At 42.2% G+C, this 24,696-nt stretch overlaps 1 protein-coding gene across 2 annotated transcripts in view; it reads left to right on the top strand.

Moving 5' to 3' along the window:
- adamts17 (ADAM metallopeptidase with thrombospondin type 1 motif, 17) overlaps positions 1–24,696 on the top strand; it is a 143,072-nt gene that overhangs the window by 58,297 nt on the left and 60,079 nt on the right. For both annotated transcript variants that reach the window (XM_030076458.1, XM_030076467.1), the window contains exons 8-10: positions 8,965–9,070; positions 15,723–15,863; positions 20,991–21,141. In XM_030076458.1, coding sequence (XP_029932318.1) covers positions 8,965–9,070; positions 15,723–15,863; positions 20,991–21,141 — 398 coding nt within the window. The remainder of the gene's footprint in view (positions 1–8,964; positions 9,071–15,722; positions 15,864–20,990; positions 21,142–24,696) is intronic.

Genomic DNA, 24,696 nt, shown 5'->3' with positions numbered 1-24,696 from the left:
AGCATGAAGGCGTTTTACACTTGTTCACTTGAGCTTATTTCCCTTTAGGCTGTGACCAGATTGGATGTTTTTTTTTTTTCTTATGTTGTGCTGGTCACAGCTAATTTCATCTGCTGCAATACCATGCAGCGTTGACACAATCATTACACCAGCCTGCATATGGCAAGATGGAAACAGAAGTCAGTCAAAAAGTGAGGTGCTCATCTAGCCAACATCACCTCTCGTCTAGCACTCATTAGATCTTCCCATTACACCATCTCTCCCCTGTACGTTTTGTCATTACTGCAGATTTCCCCTCCTAAACACATAAATAGCCATGTAAACAAGCATTTAAATATGAACCCAGGGCACGTGAGAGCAAAAAAAAAGGAATATTTTGGGGCTTTTATTTGGATAAATACATAAAGAATTCTTTCCTATAATTTTAGCAGATCATAGACATTATACACACATAATTGCAGCCTCTGACTAAGCATGCATGGTTGTAAAACACAGCGAACCAGTGAAGAGGAAAAAAAAAAAAACATGTAAGAATCCAGGCCAACATCTGTTTTCATCAACCTAAAATGTTTCCAGTGAAGAGGGTTTTTTGCCTCAGCCCAGTTCCAATCCAAAGCCACCATGTTTGGATTTTGCTAAATGGTTCCATTCTGTACAACAGCAAGATGAGTTGTACGAAGCAGCACAGAGTTCTGAAAGACAGCTGTAAGTGAAAAACTGTATTTGTCAAGTGGTCTGAAGGGATGTGAAATTGTTAGTAATTTGCATGTACTGAAAAAAAAAAAAAAAAAAAACCCAAGCCATCTAAGGGAGTTCAGTGGGCCCTTGGGGAAGTTTCAGTGGGGGTCCCCAGCAAAATGGGGAATAGCTCCACGCACTAATTCACTAATTGCATAAGGACAATCTTGGTTAGAGAATGAGTGAGTGTAATATATACAGGAAGTCAACAGAATGAGCACCTTTGCACTAGAATCTGTAATAAAGAGCAATACCAGAAGTGGGAGTGGCTGCGTGTTGGCCAACGTGACAGCAGCTACATGTTCAGAGGATCAGAGGACACCCCACAAGGCCCCGTTTGGAGAAACTGCAAAAAAATGAAAGTGGGCTCGGTGCAGTCAGTAGCTGGGTTTCAGCATTTTCAGAAATTGCGAAAAAAAAACTTGGATGGAAACGCCAGAAATTCAAAAAACGGCCGAAAATTCGCAAAAAAAGTTTTTACGCTTGGAGGGGGTGGATTTCTCAGCGTATGGATAAAAGAAAATGCGACTTTTTGCTGTGGAAACAGGTTTTGCGAATAAACGATGACTGGACCGGATACCACGTCACACTTCTACGCTACAGTCTTATTATTAGTTATCATTATTATTATTATTATTAGTCTCTTATTCCTTATTTAGGATGGTTCGGTACGAAGTTAGCGCTGCCAAAACAGTAACCAGACTTCTCCCAAGAGCCGACAAGTTCAGCAGGAATCTGTCCCTGATCAGCTGTTGAGTGTCAGCTGAGTGTTTGTTGTTGTTCAGTGGACAACGGCGCACTCTTCTCCCAATAATCGCAAAACAAAACTAATGGAAACAGGCATAAATTCGCATTTTCTTTTGCGCATTTTGACAAAATTCGCTCAAAAATTTCGATATATTTGGATGGAAACCCAGCTACTGTGGGACATTAATAATGTCGTTCATCAAAATTCGAATGCGTTGGGAAGTTATGTGTCTTTTGTTGATATGCCAACGGCCACTGCCACACCCCCTTTTGACTGACTAGCCTGAGATGTTAACCAGGTGTCCTGTGGTCCAGGACATACTCGGTCAAAGTTTTGTGATGATGTGCCAGTCCGTCTAGAAGTTCTGAATCTTTTCGTGATAAGCCACACAAGCCCACTACCACGCCCCTTTTTAGTCAAGGAGTGGAAACAGTCAGCCACTTAGCCACTCCTAGGTTCACGACCAACCCTCCTTCCGAATTTGGTGGAGATTCAGGCAGCTGTTTGGAAGTTCTGCTAAAGTGTGACAAACGGATGAGCAGATGAGCATGTTGGGTGGGGGACAATGAAATCAATAGCAAAAAACCTCCCATATGAATTCCTGCAACTACATGAAATGTGGGTCCATGGTGGGGCCTGTTTGTGTCTATTTGCAGGTCCAAAGTGTTCACTGACACTGAGCTGCAACGTCATTCGTTATCAGATGCAACAAGAATTTGAATTCCACTTCATTTAATATTTGATACCTTAACTGAACTTGAAGGATTATCCTTAGATGATCTCTGTCTACTTTTCCAACAACAGCAGCAGTCGCTCTTTTTCTCACAGTCTTAATATCAGTCTACCCTTCTATATATTTATATATTTGCTATCAAAGCAAGGTCTCTTTCATTAAAGCCAGTCTTTCTGCCTGTCTGTTTAAGCTCATCTTTAAACACTGATCCAGCCTGTTGTTTGAGCGTATGAATCGCTCTCTTCCTGCAAACTGCCTGACAGTCCAGATCTGGTTACATAACAGCCTCATTGAGATTGAGATCTGAGAACGAGACAACATTAATAAAAATGACAAAAGAAGCTACACAAAACAGTTCAGTCAGTCGGCCACATTTTGTTTCCATGGCATGCAGTTTTACCACAGTGCCTTGCGATTTTATTACAAGAGATAAATTTCAGAGTGCTTGAGGCCTGAGGTGTGAGTGGAATAAGAAATGACTGGAGACTTTAAAACAGGAGTAAGGCTTGGAAAGCAGAGTGTAAAACAGAATATGAGAGGTTAGAGCCTCAGCCCTAGACCAGAGTGTATTTCACTGGCTGTGCGTGATGGAGCCAAAGCCTATGATCTTACTGTATTTTCCTCATCAATCACTGGTGGAGCTATCATACAAACAGCAGTGATTTTTCACCTATATTACCAGTGATAAATTCAGGGTTGAATGTGTGTCTGCAAGTGTGTGTGTGTGTGTGTGTGTGTGTGTGTTCACTATAAGGTCTCACTTGTACAACACTTACACACAATGGTGAATTTCTGTGCTGTTTTTGAATAGGAAATGATAATTTCCTCAGTGATACACAAGATTAAAAGTCTAGTTGCAGTTACTATTACTGTGTACTGTGCACTTTTTTGTGTACAGTACACAGTAACATATACTTTTGTTAATATTTTTCAAACTTTGTAAGTCTGTTTTTTGTATATTTAAAAGACCATGGGCTCTATTTTCACAGACCGGGCGAGGCGGGGGCGCAGCACAGCTGTGCTTCGCCAACTGGGTGTGGCCAAGTGGATTTTGCAATTTTGCACGCCGTGCGCCATGGTGCAAGTACTCCACCGACCCTCCTACCAGCGCATGGGAGGAGAGAAGGCGTGGAGTGGCTTTGACACAGCCGATTCACTTGGAACCAATCAAATGAGCCCCTGTCCTCGCCTTTAAAATGCGCTACGTGAAGGCGTAATGAATGTTTACACAATTAACATGGAGGTCTACTGCCCCGGGCAAGGCGGAGCCGGTGTAGTGCGACTTTGGCTGACCGGCGCGCGGTGCGCACACGTCACCAAAACCTCACAGGCAGGCTTCCGGAATGTCAGGCACATTAACAATGCAATAAATACCCACAAAAACCACTATACCACATAAATGTATCTCCATATCAACTGTCCCGTCACATCTGATGTCAGATCAAAGGAGATTGGCACTGTTTGTGCTGATTGTGAGGTTTTGGTGACGTGTGCGCACTGCCCGCCTGTCAGCCAAACTTCCACTACACCGTCTCCGCTCCTCCTTGCGCTGAAAGTAGACCTGGTTTCAGATGGTGAGCTTTGGGCGCACCTCGGCGAAGCCTTTTGGCATGAAACTGTCACTGTACCAAGCTGAATCTGTCGACACCTCACCCTGCTGCAACGCCACTCCCATCTCAGTACACCTCAGTCTGCCAAACTACCAAACTGTGCGTCCCTTGGGTTGCGCTGGTCGAAAATAGCTCTGCGCGGGGTTTGCCTCACTGCGCCACCCTGTGCTGTGCCGGGAAAATAGAGCCCTATACCACTGATTCTGCATCTTTAGTAATAATGTGTAATGTATTGCATTTTAAATAAGATATATTTTACTTTAGATATATATATTACTTTAAGTACAGTTTTATACCTGTAATTTTAGTTCTACTTAGGTAAAATTTCAGCAAGACAGCAGTACTTCTATTTGAATAGAATGCTGAATTGAACAGAATTGCTTAGCTAAATTGGCCAGTAACAGTGGCTAGCTAACAACACCAGAAGAACAAGTTTGTTCAGGCCCTTGCCAGAAAAAAACAACAACTCCATATTAAGAGAAAACGCAAAGTATCACGCAATGCAAAATTAATAAACAACTAACACATGTTTCCAAGGACAGTGCTGAAACCCAACACCAAAACATAGCTGTTACAAATATATTGTTTATTAATGAAACTTAACAAAAATACATATCATCATTATTATTACACAGATAATCATATGTTGGAACTATATCGCCTTGCCAGAGCAAGTGGTGTTCTTGCACAGTGGTGTGCTTTTATGAATCGCTCAAGGGACAAGCAAGTGATTAGAAGGCAGCGGTGGTGCCAAAATAAAACAAGCAGTAAAACTGATGCGGTAAGCCCCATTTTTTAATAGGGAAAATGCTTCCAAGGTCTTACCCGCTCTTGTGTTGTTAACCCTGATGATGAGTTTTATGAATAACCCCCAGAGTGTTTTGGATCAGAGACTTGGGCTCAGTACAAGACAGTTTACTGTGTAACAGTAACCTACATTTGGGAAGAAATGCACTTATCAGACTACAGCCTTCACTATTGCATACAGTGTTACTACATCAGCCTCCACCCACACACACAGTGTTTTTGCAGTATGTATATCTTATCTACCCTGGTTGTTATATAGTTAGACATTATTTTCACACGGCTAACTCTGAAGTGACCTCCATGATGGAAACCACTGTGGTTGATAGATTTGTAATGCAACAGCAAAGCCCCATCAAGCCTCCATTTTATATCTTCATAACTTTATAGATTTATTGCACCACTTTATCTAAGGGTCTAACAGTCAGCTGCACATGCCCCTGCTTTTCTTATGTGTTATTGTTTCTTCCTTTTCCAACTCTGTATCTGTATCTCAGTTTTGCTCAGTAACCTGAATCCTAAATCCTCATTCAGTTCATGTACCAGTGGAGTACTAAGTGTGTTTGCTGTATTGGCTGATAAGGCCAAAATGTGATCTCTCTCTCTCTCTCTTTCTCTCTCTCCCTCTGTCAGCCTTTTGCAGAAATCTCATCTGGCTTTGATTGCCGTATCCTTGTCAATGATTTAATTTATGCCTGTCTGGATTCAAATGAGCTTCTCTGGCCAGGCTCCAGAGACAGACAGAAAGCAGGTGTGTGTGTCTGTGTGTTTGTGTGTGGTTGTGTGTGAGTGTGTGTGTGTGTGTGTGTGTGTGCTGACACATGGAGAGCTGTAACATGCACTCCAGAGCACGCATGGCTGAAAGGCAGATTGATTGTTTTTTAAACATTTTTGGCCACTCATGTATACTCACGCAGTCAGTCTGCTTTCAAACATGTCTGGATGCCAGCAATACCTGATGCAAGTATTCAGACATCTCAGAGCTTTTGACAGTGTGCAGAACCCGTGTATTTTAAGCCTAGAGACCTTCTTGTTTTAAAGTGGGGTAATGAATTTAGTCCATTTTTGAATGGGATTAAAGGGAAATACTATTCATAAAAAGCACAACTTGCAGTATCATTGTTACATGTCACAGAGGAATTCACTAAGTTGGCTTAAGCCCTCATCTTGTTGATGACAATACTGCCTGGGATGGTATAGTGTGTCTCTCTGCCAGTTTTGCACTAAGTGCCTGAACTTGTTCCCTGCAAGCTCTGTGAGTGCCTCTGCACTGGGATACCATCTCAGAGTACAGTGCCCCCATATGCCCACCTGCCTCGCTCCTCCATCTGCATGAAGCTGACATCGCTGGAGCCTTTTTCAACCTCGCCTCAGAGCTATGGCTGGAATGTGATGACAATGAGGCTGAACAGTGATGGCCCTCCTTGGCCTGCATACCCTGGTATGTGCTCTCTGCACATGCAAAGCCTTGCTCCTTGGCTATTCTGCCCACTCTCTGTCTCTTGTCTGCATCAGAAAGAAAAGCATCCTTGAATGGCCCGGCTGAGAATGAAGCCGCTGGCAGATTTTTGGGTGAACCTCCTGGGCTCAGCCCATAGTCAGCTACGACTGATGGAGCAAACGAGGGCAGTCTGTTCTTTCAAACGTGCTCTCACCACAGGCAGCTTCTTCTGTTAAAGGAAGATTTGTGTAAGGGTGCAATATCAACCTCATCAGACTTGCCACCTAAGAGCAGGGCAAGTCACGGGTAAGTCGTCCCTCTCAGACTTCAAACTTCAGAAGCTGAGTTTTATCAGGAATGGCAGAGCCACAGTGTTCTAATAGAATAGAAACACAAAACACTCCCCGGCTTTGCTGTGTCCAACCTCAATTCTATGGGATGAGAAGGGCACTCATCACTTCCTTGCAAGAGATTCAGTAACTCTTACAGAATGTTATTATTACGTGTTATTATGGCTCTGCCAAAGGACAGATATAAGGGCCTGTAGTTGAGTTATCTCCTGGTTCACCACAAAGCTAGACATGAGAACTTTTTTGGATCTCCAGCTCCACAGTTACACAGAGACCGTCCATCTGAAAGGCGTTTACTTTCATGTTTCAGTGGAACCATAACATCAGGAAGCTATTATAGAGACAGTGTTTTGGTGCAGCCAGGCAGGGCAGTTACAATCCTCAACGTAATGTACTTTCTCGGCCACATGTAATGCCTGCACAAGTGTTTTTTTTTTTTTCAGGCTACGTTTAGACCTGACATAACACAAACAGAATTTGGTGACCATACCCCAATGAGTCTGGATGAGTGTTGATTACTGGACAAAAGCAAGCCTGCTGTGCCAGTATTCTTGGGACTGTCATACAAGGAATACAAGGAAGTTTATTCGTCATTATACAACAGGTTGTATAATGAAATTAAAATGTGGTTCCCTCTTAATTGATTCATTAAACATGGCATTTCTCACATCATCAGCACATTTGTGTAGTCTACAAGGTCGATGTGGTTCTCCTGGGTAGCAGAATCTTTGAACATCTGCCAGTCTGTGCATTCAAAACAGTCCTGTAGAGCTGCTGCAGCTTCATCTGTCCACACTTTAACTGTTTTTACAGTTGGTTTGACCCTTTTTGTCAGCTGGATGTAGGTAGGCAGGAGAAGCAAGGAGATGTGGTCTGACTGGCCAAAATGAGGATGAGAGAGGGCTCTGTAGCTGCCAGGAACATTGGTGTAGACATGGTCCAGTGTGTTGTTTCCTCTGGTGGGATGTGGACGTGCTGGTGGAATCAGCAACAACAGTCATAGGTTGGATATAGGAGCTTACTGATGACATAATACCTGAAGGCCACACAGCAGCTGCTGGAATTGATGGCTATCTTGGTAGTCCTTTAGTGCTTTGCCCCACTGATGACAAATAAAAAAGATGTGTTGGTGAGAATGGACAACTGCTGACTGTGGTATAGAGTTTGAGCCCGGCCTCTTTCTAAGGTAGCAGAGAACTTGTGACTGTCAGCTGTGGTTAATATTTACTGTCTCAAGGATCTGCATATTCCAGGCCTGGAGGACATGGGAGCCAAACTCGAGAGATGTCAGACAAGTCGTGGTTGCATCATGATATAGCAGGCCAGATATGCACTTTCATAGGGAAGGCAGAGCCAGAGCCCTCGGAGATGTTTTTCCTAATAGGCAAACCCATGTTCAAATGACACCCATCTGTCCAGCTCACTTGTTAACTGCTGAAAATGCATTGGATGTGTTGAGAAGATTTAGAGTAACCACAGTCTAGTAACAGTCTAGTAACTCGGGAGGAGCTCGGAGTAGAGCCGCTGCTCCTCCACATCGAGAGGAACCAGTTGAGGTGGCTCGGGCATCTGTTTCGGATGCCCCCTGGACGCCTCCCTGGGGAGGTGTTCCGGGCATGCCCCACCCGGAGGAGGCCCCTGGGAAGACCCAGGACACGCTGGAGGGACTATGTCTCTCGGCTGGCCTGGGAACACCTTGGTGTTCCCCCCGAGGAGCTGGCGGAAGTGTCTGGGGAGAGGGAAGTCTGGGCGTCCCTGCTTAGATTGCTGCCCCCGCGACCCGGTCCCGGATAAGCGGCAGAAGATGGATGGATGGATGGATGGATGGATGGAAAGTCTAGTAACAATTAAAAGACAGATCATTTAGTTAGTCTTGTTGTTAGTCTCAGTAAGCACTGATTGGATACAGCATGAGGTTAGCTCTCTTTCTACTGGTAGTGGATAAAAATGACTCTGAATCTGACTGACTCACCTGTACACGGTGACGGTCAGGTCGTGTTGCAGTGGCAGATGTAGTCATCAGGCTTCGCTGCCTAAGCCAATAAAGTGTAGCAGGGAGCGAAGGCTGTGTGAAATATAACAATAGTTACACAAGGTAACTCTAGCTCTGTGATCACAGGAGGAGCCCTCAAAAGAGTCATCCTGCCAGAAGTTGCTGAAGACTTAGTGGATGCAGAATAGAGGTAAACTTGCCTTGAATATATGGCAAAAAAGTTATAGGGTGATTGGCTGAGTGAATGCATGCAAATTTAATTGTGCGTAGGCAACTAGATGAGTGGTTAAGTCAATACAGCCCCATTAGAGGGCTCCGCAGGTGATCATAGAACTAGAGTTACCATTTATAACTATATATTGGCCATACACAGCCCTGCATTTGATAAACTGATATTCATAAATATGAGATGCACTGTGTTAACCTCATATAGATCTCACATTACCTCCTTCCTCCCTTGATCCCTCTGTGTTTATTTTTCTATGATGTTTTTGAAGAATGGGCAAATTAAAATAATTGTCATTTCATGTGGGTCTGTTTGTTACAGGTATTGCTTATCTGGGAGGCATTTGCAGTGCCAAAAGGAAGTGCGTGTTAGCAGAGGACAACGGACTCAACCTGGCCTTCACCATCGCTCACGAGCTAGGACACAAGTATGTTTCATTCATGTCATGTCATCATACTGATGCTTTATTTTTTATCTTGCTCTTTTGAGCATCTTGTGAACAAAATTGTGGTTATGGAGAGTACATTGTTATTAACTCCTTTGCGAATCCAAACGTTATTGCGCCCACGATGTGTAAATAGCAAATGCTCTTGTGCCCATCTGTGGACCCATGGGCATGTTGGTTAAAATAAGGTGTGGTCAGGTGCGCTGTTGGAACACTGCTATCTTGAGGCAGTTGAAAGCGATTGCACAATTGATCGACAAAAACCAGGTCTGAAGTCAATGGTTCAGATTTTCACTGTTATTTTAAGACCACATTATCAAGACGGTAATGCATGCCTACATAGTTGCGTGCCAACATGCATTCACTCTGCTTGTTACGCACATAGGCAGGCCTGCCTCACCTTGGGGAGCGTTGATGGAATCCTGCTGCTCGCACACTTTGTGCACAAGCGGATCCATTTACTCTGTTTCTGTTCCTTCTTATCTATCATTCTAATAGCAATCTGCCAAGGTGCAAGCGCACTTGGCTTTTAAAGGGAATGGGAGATGTCACTGTTATTGGTTTACTACATATTACACCCAAAACACACCCATAATTAATTAAGATACTAAGTACAACCATGAACCAGGCACCTGGCACAACCAGCCTTTTTTCTATTGTTGAAATAGCAGAAGTGGGCTCCACATGCACTTGCACCATGCTCTTCAGACGTGCACTTAGATTGTTAAAATAGAGCCCCTTATGTCTTTTTTATGCTCACATAGAAAAGGGTAGGGTAAACTAAGGTAATTCAAGGTAAAGTAAGGTAGGGTAAAATAAGGTAAAGTAAGGTAATTCTTGGTTGCAGTGCAATAAGCACATGCCAAGTGTCAAATAAGTATGTGGGCACTGGAGGGGGGGGGGATTGGAATCAAGTCTATCTCTATTAGTTTCTTACTTGTGGCTAAACAAAAAAAAAAAAAAAAAAAAAATTAACATGTCCACATCACTACCAAAATGGAATCATTTGTGCCTTGGACCAAGGCCCGTCTTTCCACTAAGTTTCTTGGAAAGTCATTTATATGTTTTTGAGATACTGTGCTTGCAGATGGACAAACAAACTAACAGGGGCAAAAGCAGAACCCTAACCCTAAGCTAACCCTAACCCTAACCCTAACCCAGAGGTAATAATTTGCTCCACATTGACCCAGTGTCATGTTTGGCCAGTAGATTGCTTTAGTCAGTGAAAATAGATGCATTTCAGGATTATTTTATAGTTTTATAGTCACCTTGTGAATAAAGCGCTGTGGGGAAGTCGGCTGTAGTTACATCAGCTCATTGTAGAGAGGGTTGGAGGCATTGTCCAAGGTGCAGTTCAGCACTGACCTCATCTATCTCTTCGGGTATGTCCAGTTTCAGCTTTATGAGAGGGTCTGGCCTTTTTAGCTGCGTCTCTGGCAAAGATTTGCATGTATTTCAGACACTGCTTTCTCTGTGTCATTTTGCTCCTTACTACATACACAGTGCATTAACCATAATTCAGGATTTTGTCATTCAGCATACCAGACTACAACAGTTAAAACTGGTAACCCCATAGGACGTCAAGCAAAGGCAATGGGCTGATCTTGCTTTACACAGTCTGTCTTTGTCTTTCAGAGTAATAAAACAATATATAAAAATATTATTTGACTCTGCTTTTGCAAATTTTCTGTTTCATTTGATGCTGCAAAGCAAGTTTTCTTGTATAATTAGAGGTATTATTTGTTCTATAGTAATGTTGGAAGCCAAACCCAGCTGATTATTTCTTCACTCGGTGTGGTCTCGCAATGTGGTGTCTGTTAATGTTGGAAACTTGTCTTAATGCAGTCCTCACATAAAGCCCTCATTGACAGCCCAGGCCCGCTGAGCTAATGCCAAATTCACCTGAAAATAATGCCAAATTGTATTAACCTTTGCAACAGCTTTGTGGCTGCACTAGGCCTCTCAGGAGTTATCACAGTTTTCATCAGGCAGCTCTGCGTCTGCTTTCATGGCCAGGAAAGGTAACAAGCTGGCACAGAGTGTGCCTGACTGCTCTCCATGTAAACGTGTACACACACATCCCAAACATACGGCATGGCAGTAATGTTACACAAGCACATACATGCACATGCAGGCACACACCAGCATTATTGTCCAGTGTGTGAAAAAGCTTTTAAAGCAACAAGGTGCTCCTATAAACTCTGAGCTCAGTCTGGCAGTGCATGTAGGTTTAGATGTGACCATGTTACAGAAAGACAGCAATAGATTGTATGGGATAGAATGGTTAAAACTGCACTATGCAATTTTTTATATCAAACTGCACCTATGCATTTTTTTTTTATATATATATCAAACTGCACCTACCAGACTACATGATTTTCAAGGCCGATTTGGCAACAATTTGATATGCAGAGTCCTGGGTAGTCCAGAGCAATTGAAGGTAGTCATGCTTCAGAGTTGTAGCTGCAATCGTGATGTGTGTGTCACTGAAAGACACCTCACACTGCCAGATAACACAGATTATGAGAGACGTTGGCTGTAGACATGCTCTGTCATACTACTGAAAGCCAACATTAGGTAAAATTGCATTGACACATAGCTTTGATTTTGTGAAGATTAGCAAAACTAATTTCTCTGCTCTCCATCCATGGCCTACACCACATTCTTTTCCTGTGCAAATCCCTGCAGAAACATCAACAGCAGCAAGCCACAAGCCTAAAAATCAAGCAGTACAGTGTCCATGTTTGTTTCAGTGTCAGAATAGCATGGGAAAAGTCATTCTTGTGGTGTGGCACAGGGATGCAGTGATTAGCACAGCAGGGTGCTGGGTTCGATTCCCGGCCGGCCAGTCATGGTCCTTTCCGTGTGGAGTTTGCATGTCCTCTCCGTGTCTGTGTGGGTTTCCGCTGGGAGCTCTGGTTTCCTCCCTCAGTCCAAAGACATGCAAGACAGGTGAATATACTAACAGGTGACATACTAAATTGCCTCTAGGTGTGAATGTGCTGTCTGCCCTGTGATGGACTGGCAACCCGTCCAATGGGATAGGCTCCAGGATAAGTGGTTTACTTTATCAGTTGAAATCACAAAGAGGAGCTGTAGCGGACAGTAGCATCCCAAAAAGGCTCATATATTCACCCATTTGCCCAAATGAAATTCTGCTTTGTGTATCAGGGCACCTCAGGCCAGATCCTGTTTTGGTACTTTGGTATCCATTATTTCCAGGTGAATTTGGTATACATTGGTATAAAATAATCACAGACAAATGGTTTATAAACGTGAGCATGTTGTGTGCTGTTTACATGTAGAGTTACTGGTGTTTAATTGGAGTTGGGTTGTTTCATATTAAGAGGTTTCTCAGAAGGGAGTCCTGGCAGTTTCCCTCTGAGCTTGTGTCCTATTGATGTTCTGTTTGGTGTGCTATTAAGCAGTCCACGTGATGGTTAATCTGTTATTTGTGGATCCTTGTAAGGCTCAACCACCAATCAAAAAGCCCCTCAAAGATTGGATTCACTGTAAATCCACGTTGTTTTCAAATTAAAGGCCATTATACAGTGGTGGAAAAGTGGACACCCCATGCATTTGTGAAATATTGCATTAACAAATCACTCTTAGGTCTTCAAGTGCAATTTCTTTTAGTACAATCACAGCCAAAATACTAAACAAATCCTAAAAAAGCCATTAAAAACTTCAAATTGATTGGTTCCATAAAAATACATAAGAAATTTTGAGTACTGGGTAATTTTGGTACCAGTGATGAAGGTCGTTCTCTTTATTAAAAGACACAATTTTTGTTGCCAAGCTTGGTGTCTATATAAAGCCAGCACATTTGAAAGTTCTTCAGACACAAAAATGGCTAACACAAGGAACCTAACGCAGCAAACACGCCTGAAGATAAAGATTCTCAGCCAGGAAGGGCACAGCTGCCACCAGATAGCCAGGAAGTGCAGATGCAGTCCTTCAGCAGTTGGATACACTCTGCAGAAATACAGATGAACCAACAGCTTGGAAGACAAACCGAGATCTGGGCGTCCAAGGGTTTCTTCAGCAAGAAATGACCGCATCCTGATCCGCATGTGCAGGCTAAACCGCCGAATGACATCACAGGAGCTTCAGCAGCAGTGGTCAAACCAAACTGGTGTCCAGTGTTCCACCCGCACTGTACGTGGCCGACTTTTAGATCATGGCTTAAGGTCCTACAAGGCTATCAAGAAGCCCCTGATCAATGAGAGACAGAGGCTAGCCCGGCGTCGTCGGGCCCAGGCACACAAGAACTGGACAGCCAGGAACTGGAAGAAGATTCTGTGGTCAGAAGAATTTGTCAAGAATTTAGTTTTGTTAGTTTTTCTTGTAAACAATAAACAAAAAAATAGAATTTGTATTTGTTTGTATCTGTCTAATGCAACCACACCTTTTGAAACACAAAAAAGTTTTTTCCACAAATATTTCATGATAATATTTGAGATTGTGTAAAATTTTAAGGGTGTCCGAAAAGTTTTTTCCACCACTGTATCTGATTGATTTTTGATTACACCTTTAGCACAGGCATGATCAGTTTGCTCTGTGATGGATCTGTTGCTCTCTTTGTTGGTTTCTTACTTGCATGATCACATCTATCTGTATTGATTCCTTGTAGGGTGAATAGTGGAGTGGTGAAGATAATATGGCTTTTCTGGTCTAGGCTGATTTGGCCTGGCCCAGTTGGATGGGTCTCAGACTCTGATCTGTTCCCCTCCTTTGAAAGCAGTGTATTATCTTCCACAGTGGACGTGGACAAATATGGGTTCTGATGTGTAATTTTATATTGCTTTCATTTAAACTGGGGGAAAAGAAGAGTCTACACTTGTAATTTATTAGTTTCTGAGTTTCTGCCTGGAGTTCAGACTAGGTTGTTGTTTTTAATTTGCAAATGTAGGTCATGGCTTTGGGAGGAAACACACACGCATGCATTGCATGCACGCACACACACACACACACACACACACACACACACGCGCACACACGCATGCACAGTAACTCAGCCCAAGTGAAGTCCTCCCAGTTTCAACACACATGCCTCTCTCTCTGCCCTTCCCTCACATAGACATACATGTATGTGCACATATGCACTGGGTGAGAGATCCTTTCCTGTCAAAGCTTCCCTCAGGCAGTTACTTTCTCTTCCATGAATATGTTGCAGGTGTGTTAAGATGTGCTGCTGGGTGAAGGGAATTTAGTACGGTGTACTGCTTTTCTGTGGTGTTGTGTGTGTCCTGTGGGTATGTGCCAAATTTACAAAAAAAAAAAACAAAAAAAAAAACCCTTACATTCCCAGATGTATTGTGTTTGTAAAGACTGTTGCTTTTTCCGCCTACATAGAAATTTTTTCAACCACACATGAAACAAAAACCAGAATACCCAGTGAAGCTTTGGGACAAAAATGTATCCATGCAGTACAAGGATATCAGTTAGGATAGTAATATTTGGGGCAGCCCCGAAGAGATTTCACTCTCTTCAACTCAGGTAGAAGCTCCACACCTCAAGTGGGAATCTGCCACTGAATCATGGTAGAAATCCTGGATGGGGTCATGACACATCTATCCACACAGAGATGTTTTTTTTTTTTTTTTTTTTTTTTAATGCAATGTATTTTATCTTAAAAAACAAACTAACTAACTAAAAACACATGTTTTGTGATAAGAGTTTGCACAAAGAAGCTAAGGAGTGACTGCAGCAGTTTATTGACATCCCAGAGAGCTACAAATGTAACTATGGTTAAAAACATCTTAACACTGTCCAAAACTGTATGGAAAAGGAAGTGGGATGATAGAAACAAGACTGGGTGGTTTATATGGACAGAGGAACAGGTTGAGCTCCACCTAAAAAATCACAAATGAATACATGTTGAAACTAACTGCCTGATCAAAGGCACACCTGTGTGAGGTCAGCGTTCTGCTGTGAGCATGCACAAAGGAGCAAAGTGACATTTAAGAATTTTCAGATTGTTTAATTTTCAACCGTACACAGGACAAAAGGAAACTGTCATTTTAAAAAAAATTACAATCTGGAAAGCATTTTCCAAAAGTTGTTTCGGTGACCAAAACACAAATTTTCATGTGCATAGGAGGTCAAAACAGAAAGAAAAAGTTGTGTTTTCAAAAAAATCTGTCACCATGTAGACATAGCCTAAAATTAGAAAACCTGTGGTACTCTCCTTTTGGTTCCTTGTGGTTATTTAACTGCTGTAAGCAAGCATTTTATAGAAATCCTTTTGTCTGCAGCTTAAATCATAAATCACCAAATTTAGATATACAGCCTCTCTTTGTTCCTTTGGTATCCATGGTTGATGTTTATGTTTGTGCAGTTTAGTGACCTCACCTTTCATTTCTGGATATTGAAGTCCGCAAAATTCAGATACCAAACGTTACCTCTTGGTCACAGTGTGGGTTGATTTGTATTATTCATTACTCAGCTTTCTTTGTTTTTGCCTTACTTAGGTATAATGATTTCTTCAGCCCTCATTTGAAAGTTGCTTAAAGATGTATTCATGACCTGTACCTACAGAGACTTAGGTGGTGGCCTTGGCGGTGCCTTGTTGGAGAACAAATTCCTCGGTTTTTCAGATTAAATACCTGTGTGCCCCTTTCTCTGTCCTTAGTATGGGGATGAGCCATGATGACGACCACGCCACTTGCACCGGGCACTCCCACATCATGTCTGGCGAATGGGTGAAAGGCAGGAACCCCAGTGACCTATCTTGGTCTTCTTGTAGCCGTGATGATCTGGAGAACTTCCTCAGGTGAGAGACAGCTGCACTTTGGCTAAATGCTGACGTTGAGGTTTGAAATGGGAAACAGTTTACCTTTCAGTCTCTAAAAATTTTTTGTTTTTGCGGTAGCCTTCAGATTAGAGACATAGGTTTGTGACTGGAGTATCGCTGGTTCGAATCACCAGACTAGCTGGGAAAGTGTGAGTGGAGAAAATGGCTCTCCTTCCTCAACAACAACTGATGAGGTCCCATTGAACATTGACCCTCCATCTGCTCAGTGGCAAACAGTTGAAGACTGTGGTTATACTGGGTAGCTCCCAGTGCCCAGCAGTACAAGACTATGTTTGCACTGGGCAGCTCCCAGTCTGAATATGTGCGTCTGTATGAATGTTAATCAGCGTGGTGTTAAAAAAGGGCGTAGAGCTCAGTTGACCTTCTCTGGATAAATAAAAAAAGTGGGGCTGCCAAATGGATGATGGTTTCACTGCCGTCCTTGCTCCTGCTGTCTGTTCTCTATACTCTCTCTCTCTCTCTCTCTCTCTCTCTCTCTTACACACACACACACACACACACACACACACACACACACGCCTTTGGGTTGCCAAGAGGACTGAGAGTGTCAGTATGTTGGCAGAGCCATCGGTAGGCCCAGTATAAGCTGCACCACTGGGAATCTATGGTGGCCTTTTTAACTATAGCATAATGTTAAAAGAATGGAAAATCTAACTCAGTCTTGAGCTGCTCAGCCAAAAGCCACTCTATTCCAGCTTCTGATTGAATACTTGCAATGCATGTCGTATGGAAGACTGAACATGACTTGAACATGACATGACTGCATTGGCAGTTAAAATGGGTGTGTACATGTTTAGATTAAAACACAGACACACACACACACACACACACACACACACACACACACACACACACACACACACACACACACACACACACATACAAACACACACACGCACACACACAGAGACACAGTCATGTTTCCATCACTTCAGAGGACATTGACTTCCAGTCATTTCCTGTTGACTTATCTTAACCTTAGCCCTAACCACTACCTGCCTAACCCTAACCCCAACCTTAATCTTAGTTTACCTTTAAATCAAGTCTTCACCCTAAAATTACTGATTTTCACTAAGGGGACTTGCTTTTTGTCCACAGATACATACAGATATATACCGATTTACGTCCCCATAACATTAGTAATACCTGGAACACACACACACACACACACACACCCACACACCCCCACACCTTAGAATAATAGTGCATCATGCCTATCAGCCAAGTAATCCATTGGCATTGCTATGGATAATGGCTGGAGTCCCTTACTTTGAATACTTGTTGAGGTTGTGAACCAAAGCTGGCTTTTACTATTTATTTTACATTTTTGATAATTATCTGATTTATTTTCACAGTCATCTGGCCAACATTAGCTTCGCACTACAGTTGACTGTCTTTTCTTATGGGGCTTTTACATAAGATGCAACAACAGCATACCTGGACCCTGAAACCCACCATTACCAGATTTTTGACACCTTTGATGACTGTTCCTATGTCCCTAGAATCGTCATGTGAGAGAGAAGTTGAAAAGCTCTATGGGGTTGGGGACTTGTTTTCTTTTACAGAGTAAGTAAACCCCAAACCCAAATCTGTGTGAAGCCTGACCTCTAATGGTAAAAGAAGCATGCCTGGTCTTCGGTGGCACATAGTGTCACCACCTGTTGGACTCAATAGGCTTCACACAGAGTTGGGTTTGGATTTCAAATTTAAAGATGAGAGCATATCAAATTGGGTTAAGAGATTGATATGGGAGGGGAAATTTGATTCAGCAGGAGAGAGTGATGTAAGGTATGTCTTGATAAATTTTCACCCCGAGACAGACGATGACTCTGCTGATTTGGCTGGTGTGGGAAGTTCATTCTATCATTGGGGAATCACTGGAGTCAGGTTGGGTGGAGTGATGACTAGGCCGCCAAAAAGAAGGGAGAGCTAAGTGGCTGATAGTTACGGTGAACAAGCTGGCTTGTAGGGCTGGACCAATGCCCAGGGGTATGGGGATGTACATCCGTTAGCATTCAGCACCAGGGTTTTTAATGTAGTAAAGCAGCCAAAGGCAGCCAGTGAAAAGAGTTGGAAGGGGATGACATGTAAGAAGTTGTGGAGGTTAAAGACAAGGCTGGCGGCAGTATTGTGGATAAGCTGTATTTATGAACCAGGCCAGTAATGTCTGAAAGGGGATGACTAAAGTTTGAGTAAAGAGCCAGAGAGGGTGTTTGCTGAATAAGGCTCTAATTTGGTCGATGTTGTTGGAATTGAGTTTTGGCTGCAGTGTAGATTTTGGTCAACATTTGTTTGTCCCAAATCACAATGTGGCAGTATGGGTAATGTTACCTAAACGTTACCCATACAAGGTAATGTTACCTAAACTTGAGAGTCAAGGGATGGACAAAAAGATAGAATTGATTGTTGTCAGCATAGCAATGCTAATAGAAGTTGTAGGATCCCAAAGGCCATGGTGTGTGCTGATGATTCCCTTCTATGATACTTTATGAATGTAGTCAAGTAGACAGGTGGACCATGACATAACAAACTCAACTACAGCAGTTCAACAGCAACAGTGGCAGGGAGCATTAGGTGGCTGATATCACCAAATACAGGGACAGGTCTAGGAAGACTGAGGGGAATGAAGCAGATCTAGTAAACCAGAATGCTTCACTAACCACAAGTATTAAGGTGCCTGCAGACTCCTAGTGAAGTCACCATTCCAGTGTCTTTAAACATCACAAAGACCTAAACACTGCTTTGATTTGAGTTGGAGGAGGGGGAGTGATAATCCCCCGAATGAACTTAGTTTCTTGTCTTTGCCAGTTTGCAGACATGCATCTATTTGCAGCTGGTTCACATATTGGTTATGTCATTGTGGCATCGAAGTCTCTGCAAACTGAGTCGTTCCCAAGTTGCAAGTTGCTGCAGTTCTACTGTTCACAGATTAGTGATGATTCCAAAGCAAAATGACATTTATGAAAACTGTATTGGAATACAACAAAGCTCAAATATGAGCTGTATCTTGGGTTTCACAGTCAAGTATATTGTGAGTATATTGTCCAGGCCATGCTCACAGATGTCTTAGCAAATTGCATTGGTGAAAAAAAGTTCATTGGAGTGCTTTGGATATTGGTGTGCAGTTTTTAATGTCAGATGGAGGCATGGGTGTGGGGGAGGGGGTCTTCTGTAAAAAACGAATTGTATTTGAATTGTAATGGTGGAGGGCATACAATTGTGAAAGGATTTAGAGAATGGCTCAAATGGTAAGCAGCAGACCATTTCTGGGATGATCCCTGACTTTGAAAAAAAGAAAATGCATAACATGCAAGGAAGTGTAGCCTTGGATGAACTTGGACTTCTGAGAATTCTACAGCCCTCCTTCCACAAAACTGAGTGCATGCAAACCCATGGGGTTATATAAGGTTAGATATAGTGCAATGACGAAGCACATCACCATGTTGCCAGAAGTGGAAAGAAGTGGAAAGAATGAGAATAAATTTACATCACATGTGGAGATATGTATGGTTGGAAGAGGACAGGAGGGTAAGTAATACAAACAAATGAGGCTTGTGCCCCTCCTTGATTCTTCCTTGATGGATTCCACAGATGGACTCCATTGCTCTCATGCAATTGGGTTATAGTGTGACAAGACCAGTGGTTCTTATGTTGAAGACACCAGTTGAAGTAATGAAGTAATCTTTAAACAATTAAAAATCCTAGAGCTATCCTACAGAAACTGTCCGTGAGATATAAAAACCTATCTACATGCATTGTCCGTAGTCTAGCCGTCTTTGGTGAAAAACAATTTTAACTGGATGCAGGGCTGATAGCATTCCGGCACCGTGCCAGATCTCTGGTGTACTGGCATGACTGCGAAAAAAAAACAACAAAAGGGGTTTGCCCAGATTTATCTAACAGACATTTCTCTGGATCCAATAGAAGCGCAGCTTTCGTTCTCAACCACACTAACAATAGGCCTACTAGCCAATCAGAAGTAGGGCAGGGGTGGGACTTGGGTGTTGACAATCAGGCGCTCCATATGCCGTTGAAAGTGAGCCTCGTTAGCCTACAGAGACGCACTGCCACCCACAGGATGGACTGCAGGTTCATGAAACCCAGGGAGGACAGCAAACATGTCGATAAGAGAGATAGAGGAGAATGGGAGCAATGTGCGGAACGGAAAAAAGTTGAGGCCCAGGATTTTTTTCCACTATCAGCCCTGTGGATGACTAAAGCATGAAGAAACAACAACTTTAAGCAGAAAGAATAAACAGTTTGATCTGGTATGAATTTTTAGCTTGACTAAATCCTCTAGAAAAGATGCCACGATAGATGGTCAGCAGCTCATTTGTGCCTCGCTCTCCTGTCACAGAAGTTAATTATGCTGAATGGCTTTTCAGACTCAATTCATTTATCATCAGCCTAGCAGATGACACCAGCCTATTATTCATTGGAGTTGGTTAGATGGATACTGTAAATAAACAAAGATAATTGGGTGTTAGGGAGTAATGAGTTTTGGCCTGCCTCTTGTCCACCTTGGCAATCCTAATTCACCACTCCACAGTTGTTGGGAGGCTATTTGTGTAAGGGAATGAAGCTGCTTTTGGTGAATATTTTGGAATAAATAGGGTTGGATGGATAAATCAAGTGTGTGTGTGTGGTGTGTGTGTGTGTGTGTGTGTGTATGCGTGTGTGTGTGTGCAAAAGCATGCATGTGCGCTTTGCTTGTATATCTATGTTGGCGTCCATATTTTCTGAATGTGAGCTTTGTTCGCAGTAGCTTCCTGCAGACTGTTGTATGTGTGCGGACTGAGATAAACGTGTCCTGCTGGACTATCAGCCATTCTGATATTGTTAGGGACATACATAAACGCCACATAGACATCACACATTACAAAGGAGTCTTTGCCTTGGCATCAACAGTCATCTACATCTGTTTTCAACATTACTAACATCACTGTTTAATCTTTTTGTGCTGTAAAAGCCTATTCTTTTTCTGGTTTACATTTTACACAATAAAAAGGAAAAACAATGGGAATCGAACAGACTGATAAACACACACTATGAATTCTTATTTTGTGTGTGTTATGTGTGAAACAGGTCCAAATCCAGTGTTTGCCTACTACATACAGACCCCAGGAGCCGCTACCAGGTCCGACTACCTCCCAAGCTGCCAGGCATGCATTATAGTGTTGATGAACAGTGCCAGATCCTGTTTGGCACTAATGCCACGTTCTGCAATGACATGGAGGTAAAGTACTCTTCATCTGCCCTGCGATTATATTGTACCCATAATTTCATGATTTTGTTTGTTCTGGCTTAATGATATTTAAGAAATGCAGTTCAGCTAAAAATTCAAGAGATATTATACGTTGCTCGTAACTGTCACCTAAGAAAGCAATATCAACTCCAGATCAAGCTTTTTTCCTCACTGCTGTTGCCATGTGCTCGCTCATGGGGGAGATTTTGCTTGATGACGTGCAATGATTCAGAATTGGTTTGGTCTCTGTAAAGAGTCTTAGATAACTTTTGTTATGATTTGACGCTATACAAATAACATTGAATTGAAATAAATTCAATTGCATACCAAAGACCAAACGCCCTTGACCATCTTAGGAGTCCCCAACACCACCAAAAAGAACTAAATCCTTGCCTTTTGATTTGCTATTGGCACAAAGGTAAAATACCAGGTAAAAGGAGTGCCATAACATAATGAAAACATGGCAGGTGCTATATCACATCAGATTTGTGAATCATGCCAGTTTTATTTAGACATCAAATGAACTGGTCATCTCCCTCCAGTGAGCTAACTTAAAAATGGAAAAAAGCTCAAGAAGAAAGGGCAGCTCAAGACAGCAGCTTGAGTCTTACTATGGTACACTTAGCTGATGAATCTAAATCTACTTGAGAATATGCCTCCCATGACATTAATGACCCATTCTCAGGCCACTTTGATGCCATATGTTCCAAGTGATTTTAGAAAGACGACTTCTTTCCTCTATTGACTGGATAATTGATTTATTGTCACAATTCATTCTTTGATGTGCTCCTTTCTCTTTTCATCCTCTCTTGCTTCTCATCAATGAAGTTTCTGTCATCTTGAGAGTTGCTATAGTGACCAGGCAAAAATATCATCACAGAAGTTCAGGTGCTGAAAACCCACTCACTGCAGGATGGACGCAGCCGCTGGCTATTGCTGTTGGATTGATTTTATTTCACCCTTTGGCTAAGCACAACTTGAGGATTCGTGTCCCAATATATTGGATGTTGGCCTTTCATTACAAATGAGATGTTGGACAGATGGATGGTGGATATGGTGCCTGAAAATTTGTCTTCATATTTATTGTAGGATTGATCAATACTACTGGATAGTTGCATTATTTAGTGTGAAATCTTTCAAATTATGCCAGGGACACACCAGGCCAGTCATAAAGTAGACCACTTTGCATTGCCTCATGGTGCCTCACATTTCCTGCGAAAATTGTCCATGAGCACAACCCAGAGGCTACAGCTTATGGCCAACCTGTAGGCACGTTTTTCTGCAGTGTGAGGGGGCAGTCGTCTTTATTTGTCATTCAGGTAAATAAACCAGTAGCCTCAAGATCACTGGAAGATAAAGACACAAACTAGCAGCAGCACTTCATTCTGTTTAACAAATTAATTATACAAATTGAGTAAAAAGCGTGATGAGAAGTTGCAGCTGGCTCTGACATTGTCAGCCTGAAGGTATTTTGCTTGGGGAAAACCACAAATGCCCATCGCTGGCTCAGCGAGTGCTGAAGGCTGCTTGGTGTGTTAGGGCTTTGAAGATACTGAATACGGTTGGACCTGTATGTGGATTTGAAACCAATACTGATAACAGTAGTTTTAAGCCACTAATAGCCTTTAAGGTGATATACAATATCTGACCATTATCATATTAAAAAAATAGTAATATTTAGTGTTTCACCCTCAGAATTGTATTTTTGTCAGCATGGAAAGGCCTCTGAAACTGCATGTAGACAATCATTGGACACAAAACCTCTCTGTTGGGAATCTAATGAGATCCTTTTATGGTTAACAGTTCCTTTAGTCAGGATGACCTACCGCATCTATTCAGTTCCAAGAAAAACACGAGGTCAAGTCAAGATTTTCTCCAAAGCTCTTCATTACAAAGCATGTATTAAGCCCTGTTTGAATGGGATTACTTTTACAAAGGGACATCAGATAATTTTGTGTATTGCAACATCCTTAGTGGTTTTTGTTCTGTTCAAATTGACCGTGTCTGTGATTTTTATGGACGACTTTGCTGAGTGTTACAGAACTCAGAGCTCCTCTGATTAATTTAATTCTGTCAGAATGGAAACTTCTGTATGGAATTAACAGACACACACAAACATATTTTACAAACATATGACTGCTATGAGACACCATAGGCGCTGTTTGAGTTTTTAACATTGTAGTGTAACTAATGTGCCTTTCATAGGAATATGTCTACACACCACTGTATAGTGCACTGACAGCCTGTCGTAATGGATGTATTAAAACAGTCTCTTGCTGAATTAGCTGGCATGAGGAGCCTAAAACACCTACCAGTTACACTGCCTTCTTCAAATGTGAAAAAAGGGGGAGGAAATCTGTGAAGAGAACCCGGAACATGGTTTAGATGAATAACTGTACTGAAAGTTTCACATTGCCACTCTTAAGACTGTAAGATTGGGAGGAAGTTACAGAGATTCCAATCCCGTCTGAATGGGTTCATGCAATTACAGACATAATATGACTTTAAAGAGAATAAGTCTAACTTAATCTAATTAACAGTCTTTGTGGAACAAAATAATGGACACAGTGTACAACACCTTATCTACTGAGCCTGCATGGCACTACTGAGCCTGGACGCTCAATGAGGACCAGAAAGAACTATAAAGAGAACCTTAATTAGGGGAAAAATGGAAGAAACCTCGGGTGGGCCCATTCATAAGATTCACAGCTGGGATACAGTTATTAAATGAAGAAAATAATTTGCAACAAACAGTTACAGGTACAAATATTGCAATTAAAAGCTATCACTGTTTTTATGTAGCTGTGATCAGGAAGGAATCTCCAGTATATTGGCTGTGGATGGAATGATGAGTGATGGATGGAATGATGAGTTGATGAGTTGATTTTCAATATTTAATATTTAATAAAAATTCAAGCTTAGCTGATATGTCTGTCTACCCCTGCTTTTGAATGTATACCCTAAATATGAGGTTTTGGTAGATTCAATTCAAGACTATCAGTATCAGTCTTCACAGATCCATATTGGTTTAACCCTCATCACAGCCACTGGTTGGACATGCCTACAGGTCACATGAGATCAGTATCTAAGCCAGCAATGGTCTCCCAAAATAGTTCTTTCACCACCGTGTGCTTACAGTTGCTGAAGTGGAGCTTCCGTTAAACTGAGATGTGTTGACAAATCAGAACAGAGTGGACAAGGAGCTTTTCTATCCGTGCAAACAGGTAAACATGGCTGATGGAAACACTGCAGTGGGAAATTGAATGACCAAATAAATGTCTGACTTGGACGGGAAAAACAGCAAAGGTTATAACAATTTAAAATCACGAGCTTCTCCTGTAAATGGGAAAGTGAGATAATACTGTGGGAAATGATATTACATTCATGCTGTTTACCAGCTTGAAAATGCAAGGTCACACAGTAGAAATGGAGAATCAAGGTCACTTTGTCCTATAAGCAATGAAGTATTACCAATACAACAAGAGTTCTGCTCCCTGGGGGAGTATGATCTCCAGCTTGGTTACTGAAGGAGCAGAAGAGTCCAAA

This window comes from Myripristis murdjan, chromosome 3 (assembly GCF_902150065.1).
Source record: "Myripristis murdjan chromosome 3, fMyrMur1.1, whole genome shotgun sequence".
NCBI lineage: Eukaryota > Metazoa > Chordata > Actinopteri > Holocentriformes > Holocentridae > Myripristis > Myripristis murdjan.
Note: the sequence above shows the minus strand (reverse complement) of the source record. Positions and strands in the feature narration are given on the sequence as shown.